This window comes from Etheostoma cragini, chromosome 24, assembly GCF_013103735.1.
Source record: "Etheostoma cragini isolate CJK2018 chromosome 24, CSU_Ecrag_1.0, whole genome shotgun sequence".
In the NCBI taxonomy this organism is placed as follows: Eukaryota; Metazoa; Chordata; class Actinopteri; order Perciformes; family Percidae; genus Etheostoma; species Etheostoma cragini.
This window is the reverse complement of record NC_048430.1, coordinates 9753392-9764351: the sequence shown is the minus strand read 5'-3', so window position 1 is coordinate 9764351 and position 10960 is coordinate 9753392. Positions and strand designations below refer to the sequence as shown.

The 10960-nt window shown below is 42.8% G+C and overlaps 1 protein-coding gene and 1 long non-coding RNA gene across 12 annotated transcripts in view; one reads left to right on the top strand and one right to left on the bottom strand.

The window, feature by feature from the left end:
* LOC117939147 (dystrophin-like) overlaps positions 1 to 10960 on the bottom strand; it is a 359537-nt gene that overhangs the window by 77987 nt on the left and 270590 nt on the right. For 6 of the 11 annotated variants that reach the window (XM_034864183.1, XM_034864184.1, XM_034864186.1 and 3 more), the window contains 2 exons: positions 6175 to 6321; positions 1609 to 1671 (listed from right to left, as the gene is read on the bottom strand). In XM_034864183.1, coding sequence (XP_034720074.1) covers positions 1609 to 1671; positions 6175 to 6321 — 210 coding nt within the window. The remainder of the gene's footprint in view (positions 1 to 1608; positions 1672 to 6174; positions 6322 to 10960) is intronic. The other 5 variants (XM_034864189.1, XM_034864190.1, XM_034864192.1 and 2 more) reach the window with 1 other exon arrangement.
* LOC117939182 overlaps positions 2807 to 10960 on the top strand; it is a 19224-nt gene continuing 11070 nt past the window's right edge. The window contains exons 1-3 of the long non-coding RNA XR_004655537.1: positions 2807 to 2951; positions 3250 to 3255; positions 5356 to 5359. This is a non-coding gene — a long non-coding RNA (uncharacterized LOC117939182). The remainder of the gene's footprint in view (positions 2952 to 3249; positions 3256 to 5355; positions 5360 to 10960) is intronic.

The following is a 10960-nucleotide window of genomic DNA, read 5'->3' as shown; positions in this document are numbered from 1 at the left end:
TTCCCTGTAGATGTAAAAGCGCTTTGAGCAGTTGTTAAGACTGGAAAAGCGCTATATAAATACAGCACATTTACATATTGGTCATGCATGAGATACTTTTAATCCTTGTACATTATTGATAGTTCATGAAGTACTACATGAGTGAATTCATGCTTTTTTGCATGATATGTTTTTTAGGGCTGTCAGTAAACTAAAATATGTAATCGCAATTAACCAAATAATTGTCCATAGTTAACTTGGGATTAATCACATAGTAATCGTACATTTTTTGTCTGTTGTAAATGTACTTTAGAAGGAATATGTTGCAGGTTTTTAATGCTGTTATAAACTTGGGAGTGGACAAATATGCTAGCTTTATGCTAATGATTTTATTAATATTAACTTTCACATGTCTTTTTATGTTAGTCAAGTTTTAGTTGACTAAAAGTCTCATCATTTTAGTCTAGTTTTGGTCAGAAGTAAACTAAATGTCTTAGTCAACATTTCAGTCTCTTTTTTAAATAAAGTATTTCTGAGATTATTTCTGATAAGTCAAATAGTTATGACACATGACACATTAGTGCACTCGTCGTGGAAAAAAGGTTGTTGACAAAAATATATATATATATATTAAAGCTAGCCAGATTTGAAAGTAGCATCTGCTCGGGCCTCTCTAACCCCTCCCCCTACCCTTTGGGGCTGCCACCCACACACAGACTTTTAGCTATTTTACTTACTACAGATGGCGATGCTGCAAACACGCGTATGGAGCTCAGGCTCCTACACGGGATTGGTTCTTTCCAAGCGCTCTGGGAGGCAGCGGGCATCTTTACCGGATTACAGCAGCTACAGATGACTGATCTTTTTCACTCCTTTTTTAGAGCCCAGATGTTATTTACTGCTATCAGGCTTTACCAAAGACCCTTTCAAACAATATATCATTTTTTTCATGTTGGTTGCCAACTCTGCCTTTAATTCTTAAATTGACAGACAAATACACAGACAACCTTAGAGGATGTAATATATGGGACAGAATGGCCCAAATGACTTCTGAACCAAACCTATTTTTGACAAATATATCTCTTTCACCATTTATTATACAATTTCTGCTGAAACTAGGCATTTTTTTCATTCCATTAAGCTTTTCTAATCTGATGTATAATTCACATAAAAAGACATCTGTCAGTCCAGTACCAACACTTGACAGCTAGAAGCATCCTGACCATCCTTGGAGGAGCCAATGCTTCCTGACACAATGTTCAATGATCCAGTGTTCCCAGACCATATATGTAGCTCTGGCCTGTATGCAGAGCTTTGGTAAAAAAAAGTGAATCATTGGAAGCTTGAAGGGATCTTAACTTTGTTTGATAGAAGTCTTGAGGCTGAGGGGCTGAGCTGGGTTATTACCCAGGCTGAGTTGACAGACTGGCTGACTAACTACCGAGCCTTTTATCCACAACCCAAATAAAGAAGGCCACTAATAAGACCTGGTCAGGGGAGTGTACGTGTGTGTGGGATTTATGGTGTGAGATGAACATACATACAAGAGAAGGACATGGCAGGGATGACTAGTCCTTTTTTGGGTGGGGGGGAGCTTTGATGTGACAAAAAAACTAACAATGAAATTACCTTTAAATCCACCTCACCCAATCCATTTCTGCCTAAGTTGCCTTTTCCTGTATCCACGGTAACCTAATTAGAATTGTACAAATGAAAAGAACAGGATTGTTGAGGACGAATCTCAAAATTGTCCCCAAGCTAACCAATCAGCGCTCGCACGCCCGCACACAAAAACACACACACACACACACACACACACACACACACACACACACACACACACACACACACACACACACATTTCTATCCATCAACCTGTCATTGAAAGGAAATTGCGCGCTCACAATGAACCACTTGCGACCATTTGCCAGTTAAAAATTGAAATCCCTGCTGCCAAGATGCAACTCCATCGGTGATTAAGGAAAGTGACACTTAAAATCTTTCACCGGGGCGAATGGATTTATTCACCCACTTTTAAAAGATTTATTCACCCTTTTTCACATTTTTACTTACAGCATTATATGTCGATATTTATATCATGATATGCTGTATATTAACTCTTTGCAAGAAAACAGGTAGTTATATGTAAAATCCGACATTGAGCAGCCCCTACCCTCGTTTTGCCAGACCATCCTCCATGCAATCCTTTTTCTTTGGCAAGTACATTTTACACGTACAAGGAGTAAATCCTCTGCATAACTAATTAGGAGCAGTGGGCAGCCATAGTCTAGGGACCATCTCCAGTCGTAATGCCAGTACCTACGTCATGGGCAATGGCAGGATTCCTAGCATGCCTTTATGGTGCGAGCAGTCTTGCTTTGCCAGACCTACAGTGGCTTGACAAAATTTAGACACCCATGCTAAAGTTTACTAAAAAGAGGAATACAAAAATATCTATTGGAAATTGATCTTAATGCCTACTCAAAAAATTTAGGAAAATCTAACCTTTTAAGGACACCAATTTTCTTTGTGAATGACTAATGTGTTGTAAATAAATAAATGTTGTTTCTTAAAATACAGGGGGCATAAGTATACACCCCCCTATGTCAAATTCTCATACCCAGGTTGAAGTTTGCTGTTATTTCCTGAAGAGTTAGGATGGAGAACGGAGTTAGATAACAGCAACACACAGTACAAAGTGGCCGTTCTGATGATAGTTATACATTGCAAGTTCTTGGCAACCCCATCTGGTGGTGTGTTGTGCAGCCGCTGCCCAGTGGTCACACTATGCAGCCTCTACACATCCCGTATGGCGGGATGTGTGTGAGTCTAATGATGGAAAGCCAAAAGAGAAAAGGGAACGGTGGCACTGAGAAGGTCAAAAGAAAGAAAATGATGGAGGAGGAGGCAGCGAAATGCTCCAAAATAACATGTTGCGGAAATCAACGAGTAAAGATACTACAGGTGAAATAGTATATTATTAGTATATAATAGTGTATATATCTATATATTTATATAGAGTATATTTTTAAAAGTGGCTAAGCTGCTGCCTAGCAGGTAAAATACATTATTAAAACACAATTTACTAGTTCACTAGGTAGCTAGAAATGATCCCACATGTCTCCCACTTCAAAAGTTTTTTAAGATCCTGTGAGACTTTTCTTTACTCAAAATTACAAAATAAAAAGACTTATTAACAGGAATCTTCAAGCATAAATCAGAAAGTTGAAAGTTTTCAACTTTATGATAATGAGCTACGACGCGGTTCAGCGCTAAGTAGCAGCTAACGCTAAGGAGGAAACAGACAATGTCGACTTTCGTTCCTACCAAAACATTAATTCTGAGGACAAGCTCATAATCGCTGTTGGCTATTGTTTATAATATAACGTTGTTTGCGTATAGGAACCTGTTAACATTACCTGCCAGCCACATCGTCTCTAAACGGTTATTCACAGTGAAGTGCACGGCTCACTAAGTTAGTCTGGCGGCTGCTCGCTCTGCCGGAGCGCTGCTGAAGCTCAGCAGCTAAGGAGCGAGCTAACTGCATACAGACACCGCTGTGACCAATTAAAAATACAAATTCTGTCATCATATATGTAATTTCTAAGAGTTTTCTAGTGTCAGTGTATTGGCCGTGCCGTGGCTGTGTGTGCTTCTCCTATGATCAAACATCGAACAGTTTTTTCCAAGTGTCCTTCTCAGGGCGGCCAGAGCTTCTTTGCAGCTCAAGTTGGCGGCGGTGTGTAAGTATGGTTAGGTAGGGCAGTGCATTTCACTTTTAAATTAAGTCTCTCCTGATTGAAATAAAATACAATATCTTCCCACATTATGGACTCAAAAGGTAAGCACTGTCAGATTAATTGATCAACAGCATAATTCACCAGTCAAGGTTATTCACAGTTGAACTTGACACAAAAAATGGTGTTTATACTTTGTCCCTGCTAGCAAATCCATTAAGTTTTTGCAATTAGAATCATTGGTTATGACAAATAATCTGGGAAATGAAAATATGTACTGTATAATGCAGAGAAGAGCCTACTATTTGCATTTGATTAAAACATTTTTTTGTATAATACACCCCTCTCCCACCATCTGTCTACATAAACTACATATTCTCAACCTCAAGTCAAAGGTGTGTTGGTGTTTGTGTGTGTGTGTGTGTGTGTGTGTGTGTGTGCAAGCATCTGGTCAGAGAGACTGGCCGTCTGGTCTATCGTCACCTTGGTGTCACCACTGCACCCATCTCGGCCCAGGACGACCACATTAGTTGGTCTCTCTGGCAGCTAATTGGCTCTACCTGTCACCCCCTGTAATAATCACTGTCTGACTTCCAGCATGGCTACCACTGGGTTTGTTGAGACTGATGGTGGCACACTTTATGCTGCCTTTGATCACCAACTCAATGTATGTGTATGTGTTGTGTGTGTGTTTTGTTTTTATTATAGCTTTCCCACAAAGTAACACAAACACACATATGCCAAAAGGTACACAATGTGTACGCTAACCTGGTTGGGGTATCATTGGATAATCATTAATTCATTGATTTAAAAAACTAAACAAAACAAAACAAACTAGAGCCCAGGCATAGCAAAGCGTGAGAACGTGTGAGCTGCAAGGGCTGCGTTTTTCTGCTATAACACTAGCTAGTGGCAGAAGTATGTCCATTTTTGTGTGCAAGGTCGTTGCATGGTTCTGCAAGCTAACAACAACAATGGAAAAATGAACTGGGATTACAACAGGGTTTCCAGCACCCCTCGTACTGGGAGCCACGTTGTTTTGGATGGCGGGGAGGCTTGGACCCTAATAACAGATATAGTTTTTAATAATTATAAATTTGGGACTGAATCTTGCAGCACTATTGTGTTAACGAAATCTGGCTGCAGACAAACATAAAAAAATGCAACGGCTGTTAAAGACAGCTCAGAGATCGGACGATGCATCAGAGGGTTTGTCTTTTGACTGTCATTATATAAAGTGGAGATAATGCTGTGACAGCTTATTTAAACATCACATCTAGCTGAGAGACTTGATCTATCCACAAAGTTGGAGAACCGCAGATGTACACTCACCTATAGGATTATTAGGAACACCATACTAATACTGTGTTTGACCCCCTTTCGCCTTCAGAACTGCCTTAATTCTACTTGGCAATGATTCAACAATGTACTGAAAGCATTCTTTAGAAATGTTGGCCCATATTGATAGGATAGGCTTGCAGTTGATGGAGATTTGTGGGATCCACATCCAGGGCACAAAGCTCCCGTTCCACCACATCCCAAAGTTGCTCTATTGGGTAGAGATCTGGTGACTGTGGGGACCATTTTAGTACAGTGAACTCATTGTCATGTTCAAGAAACCAATTTGAAATGATTTGAGCTTTGTGACATGGTGCATTATCCTGCTGGAAGTAGCCATCAGAGGATGGGTACATGGTGGCCATAAAGGGATGGACATGGTCAGAAACAATGCTCAGGTAGGCCTTGGCATTTAAACGATGCCCATTTGGCACTAAGGGGCCTAAAGTGTGCCAGTAAAAAATCCCCCACACCATAACACCACCACCATCAGCCTGCACAGTGGTAATAAGGCATGATGGATCCATGTTCTCATTCTGTTTACGCCAAATTCGGACTCTACCATCTGCCATCTGCACAAGGTTGTGCATGTTGTGGCTTCACAAATGCTTTGCTGCATACCTCGGTTGTAACGAGTGGTTATTTCAGTCAAAATAGCTCTTCTATCAGCTTGAGTCAGTCGGCCCATTCTCCTCTGACCTCTAACATCAACAAGGTATTTTTGCCCACAGGACTGCCGTATACTGGATGTTTTTCCCTTTTCACACCATTCTTTGTAAACCCTAGTAATGGTTGTGTGTGAAAATCCCAGTAACTGAGCAGATTGTGAAATACTCAGACCGGCCCGTCTGGCACCAACAACCATGCCACGCTCAAAATTGCTTAAATCACCTTTCTTTCCCATTCTGACATTCAGTTTGGAGTTCAGGAGATTGTCTTGACCATGACCTCAACCCTGAATGCATTGAAGCAACTGCCATGTGATTGGTTGATTAAATAATTGCATTAATGAGAAATTGAACAGGTGTTCCTAATAATCCTTTGTGTATGTAATATACTGTATGTAATGACTGCAAATATCTGGTGTTTACACACCTGAAAAAGATGTGTGTGTGTGTACCTGGAGCAGCCTCCAGCGCGTGTTGAGATCTTCAATGCGTTCCAGGTTGCAAGGCGACAGCTGGATGTCGGGTGGACCAAAAGTGGACGCCAACTGGTTCATGTGTACTACGTCATCCTTAATCGGAGCAATCTCTTCCTGGAACTCCTGCAACACACACAACCACACATGCATAAAAGCTCAACCACACGCATACACAATACATTCTCAGGTAATTTGTATTATGCTGCATTGTTTACAGTGGTAAGATGACAGATGAGAAACACAGAAAGGTTCAGTAGTTTCTCATCTCAACTACTGCAACAGATGCACCCATCATGTAACCCCTACTGTTTCTGCTTGTCTAATGCTTGTTAATGTATAGAAAACACCAACAGGCTTTAGTAGAATAAATGCAACATTGCTACCATTTTAACATTAATGACTGACAGATGCAAACTTGGCTCCCTGTTCTACGTCTTCCACTTCAGCTATGATGTATGCCAATTAAGGAAAAAATGTGACTTTTACATCTGGCTTTCAAGGTGCTGCAGAACCAATGAATCATTATACAAATTTTTTAGACCTTGGTTCATTTACTACAATTAAGAATGTCATTAAGAAAACTAGCATTTTTCCTCCACCAGGTTCCAGAATCTGTATCACACTGTACCTTGTTTCAGTGGCCTACTTTCTTTACTGGCAAAGATTTTTTCAGTTTATAACATTCTACGTATTAAACACACTACATTATATTGCAGAGAGGGTTGTCTGCATGGAGCTTTTGAATAGTGTAACCACACTTGCAACCACTTTCTAAGCATTGCCCTAACTCACTGTGACGTTAACAAACAGAGGTGGCTTACTGTAGCCTCATTCCGTCTCCACCACTCTGCTGCGCCCCATTCATGTAACAGCAGCAGTAAAACACTGTATTTTGTACTATGATGGTTAAACTATTTATTCATCAATAGAAAATTTATAAAAAATAGAAACCATTCAACTTTACAAGGTATTGAATTCATAGCATGTGGCAGGCGTTTGGTCCGGATTGCCTTGGTGTCATTTATGTATGTCCGGCTGTCTATCATTCAAATATCTTGGGAACTTCGACTGTTGTCGAAACAAAAGTTTGGAGTATTCGGCCTTCTTGGAGACCTTGAATTAAGTTCTGTATGGGGCTCCAGTGGGAGAATCCATAGTTCTGTTTGGGGACTTCAACATGCATGTGGGCAATGATGGAGATACATTAAGGGTCTCATTGGGAGGAACGGGCTCCCTGATCTAAACCAGAGTGGTTGTCTGTTGTTGGACTTCTTTGCTAGTCATGGATTGTCTATAACAAACATCATGTTTGAACATGGGGATGGTCAAAAGTGTATGTGGTACCAGAGCACCCTAGGCCCAAAGTCAATGATCAATGTTCTAATCATTTCATCTGATCTTAGGCCATATATTTTGGACACTCAGGTGAAGAGAGAAGCAGAGCGTTCAACCGATCACCATCTGATGGTGAGTTGGGTCAGGGGGTAGGGGAAGACTCTTGACAAACCTGGTAAGCGCAAACGGGTGGTGTGATGTAATGGGGAACGTCTGGAAGAGGCTCCTGTCTGACAGACTTTCAACTCTCACCTTCGGTGGAGCTTTTCATCCATCCTTGTGGAGAATGGGGACATTGAACCTGAGTGGACAATGTTCAAAGTTGCCATTGCTGAAGCTGTGGCGAGTAGCTGTGTGCTTAGTGTGTTAGGTGCCTCAAGGAGCAGTTACCCACAAACACTGTGGTGGACACTGGTGGTAAGGGAAGCTGTCCGACTGAAGAAGGAGTCCTTCAGGGATATGTTATCCCAGAGGACTCTGGAGGCAGTTGCAAGGTAGCGAAGGGCTGCAGCCTCTGACTTAAAAGAGGCAAAGCAGGGGATGTAAAAGAAGTTTGGAGAAGACATGGAAAAGGACTGTTGGTTGGCACCAAGGTGCTCCTGGAAAACCGTTCACCATCTGAGGGGAAGCGGGGAACCCTCCAAGCTGTGTACAGTAAGAATAGGACGCTATTGACCTCAACTGAGGAGGTAATAGGGTGAGGGAAGGAGCACTTTGATGAACTCCTAAATCCAGTTAATACCCTCTATGTCAGAGACAGAGCTGAAAGATGATGGGAGATTGTCATCAATTTACCTGGTGGAATTTGCTGAGGTAGTTAAACAACTCCCTGTGGCAAAGCCCTAAGGATTGATGAGATCCGTCCAGAACTGCTGAAAGCTCTGGGTGTGGAGGGGCTGTCTTGGTTGACACGCCTCTTTTAACTTTGCGTGGAAGTCTGGAACGGTGCCTAAGGAGTGGTAGGCTGGGGTGGTGGTTCCCCTCTTCAAAAAGTCAGACCAGAGGGTGTGTGCCAATTGCAGAGGTATCAGACTGCTCAGCTTCCCTGGTAAAGTCTACACCAAGGTGCTAGAAAGGAGGGTTTGGACGATGGTCGAACCTCGGATTGAAGAGGAGCAATGCGGATTCAGTCCTGGTTATGGAACAACCGATCAGATCTTCACTCTTGCAAGGATCCTGGAAGGAGCCTGGGAGAATGCCCAACCAGTCTACATTTGTTTTGTGGATATGGAGAAGGGGTATCTCGTCACTGCTCTTTGCAGATGATGTGGTCCTGATGGCCTGCGACCTTCAGCACTCACTGGATCGGTTTGCAGCAGAGTGTAAAGCGGCTGAGATGAGGATCAGCACCTTTAACTGTGAGATTATGGTTCTAAGCAGGAAACTGATGAAGTGCCTTCTTCAGGTAGGGAATGAGTCCTTACCCCAAGTGAAGGAGTTTAAATACCTTTGGGTCTTGTTCGCGAGTGACGGGACAATAGAGCAGGAGATTGAGAATTGGCACAGCGGGTTCATTATTACGTTAAATTTATCACACCGAGCCAGGAAGCAAAGTTCTCAATTTACCGGTCAGTTTTTGTTCCTACCCTCACCTATGATCATAAAGGCTGGGTCATAACCAAAATAACAAGATCCAGGGTACAAGCAACCCTTGGGAAGTGGTTCAGGCACGTCCAGCTGGGAGGAGGCATCTGGGAAGACCCAGGACTAGGTGGAGTTATTCTTATATCTCCAACCTGTCCTTGGAATGTCTCAGGATCCCCCAGTTGGAGCTGATTACTGTGGGTCAGGAGAGGGAAGTTTGGGGTCCCCTGTTGGAGTTGCTTCCCCGACACCTTATAAGTGAACAAAGATGGATGGATGGATGACCCTGGGAACGCCTCGGGATCCCCCAGTTGGAGCTGATTAATTTGGCTAAGGAAAGGGAAGTTTGGGGTCCCCTGTTGGAGTTGCTCCCCCAACACCTTGTAAGTAGACAAAGATGGATGGATGGATGGATGGATGACCCACTCACAATAGATTCACCACATTTTCTGTATCTGTCCAAGCATCTCCAATAATACCTATTCAATTAAGTTTTCAATTCAATTTCAGGACACAGACATAGTTCGTCTGGGCCCCGCACTATAATTTAAAAAGACCCAACAATTCTCGCCAAGAGCAAGCATTTGGTGTGACAGCGGCAAGGAAAGCTTCCTTTTTACAGGCAAAAAACTCAGGCAAAACCTGGTTCTTGGTGGGCAGCTATCTGCCTTGGGGAAGAGGGAGAGAGGGAGAAGAGACAGAGAGAGATACAGAATACAGAAATAAGACTCATAATAATTATAGCAGTTGATCTACTGAAATGACATGATGAACAGTGGTAAATATAGTAACAGTACAGTTAACAGAACTGTGACTACCTATATTGGTAGTAGCAATAGTCAAGCTGGACCACGGCAGTGGCTGCAACCATGATACAGGTACCACCACAATCCACAAGGACTCTGGGAGAAGCTAAGTTAGTAAATGCATTAACGGGACATGAAGGCACACAGATGGAAGAAGAGGGGGGTACAGTGTGTCATAGGAAGTCCCCCGGCAGTCTAAACCTATAGCTGCATAACTATAGGTTATGCTTCTGGCGAGAGCAGTCATGTTTTTCCTCCTCTCCCCTCTTATCTTAGCTTGGCTCCTTTTCCAGTCTGTCTACCTTGTCTTGTGGAACTTTTTCTCCTTTTCTCTTTGTCCCCTGCCTGCTGTTCTCCTGGAACATTCGAAATGGAATTGATTAACTGGTCACTCAGTGCTTTTCACCCAAACATGCTTCACCGGGGGAGCCGATCTGTCCCAGTTGAACATTCCCTGCAGGCTACGCTCCCAATTCCTGGGAGAATTGGCAAGTGGTCTGCCTGGACGTTCTCACTGTGGAAGACGTTGAAGACATATGGATAATTGGAATTCTGTTGGTGGGGCTCCTCATCATCGGAGTTGGGTTCTCCCTGACGTTTCGGAAAATTGGTAAGACAGCCGCCAGCAAATTTACCCACAAGCTGTCTGGGGAACTTAAAGAGTGCCTACATTGAGTGATTGAGAGGATGAAGCTTTTACATCTGACGGATGACCAGTCCAGTGAACTGTCTCGCAACAACTCAGACCGGACTGTGGAAGCGCAGAGGGGGATTGATATCATCAGGGCCCAGTCGGTGGAGTTGCTTCGTGTAACCACCGGACTGGCAGAGAAAGTAGATAGACTGACACTACATGAACTGGATGCTTGTATGACGCTGAGGTAGGTAACAATTGAGTGATGGACATTGATTCGAACAAATTCCACCGAGTCAACCTATATTGGGCTGAAATGTATCAACCCCCCCACCCCCCACCCCTCGTTTCTTGTGTTTCTCACACCCTACCAAGCCACCTCAAAAATTCCTTTGTGTGTCCA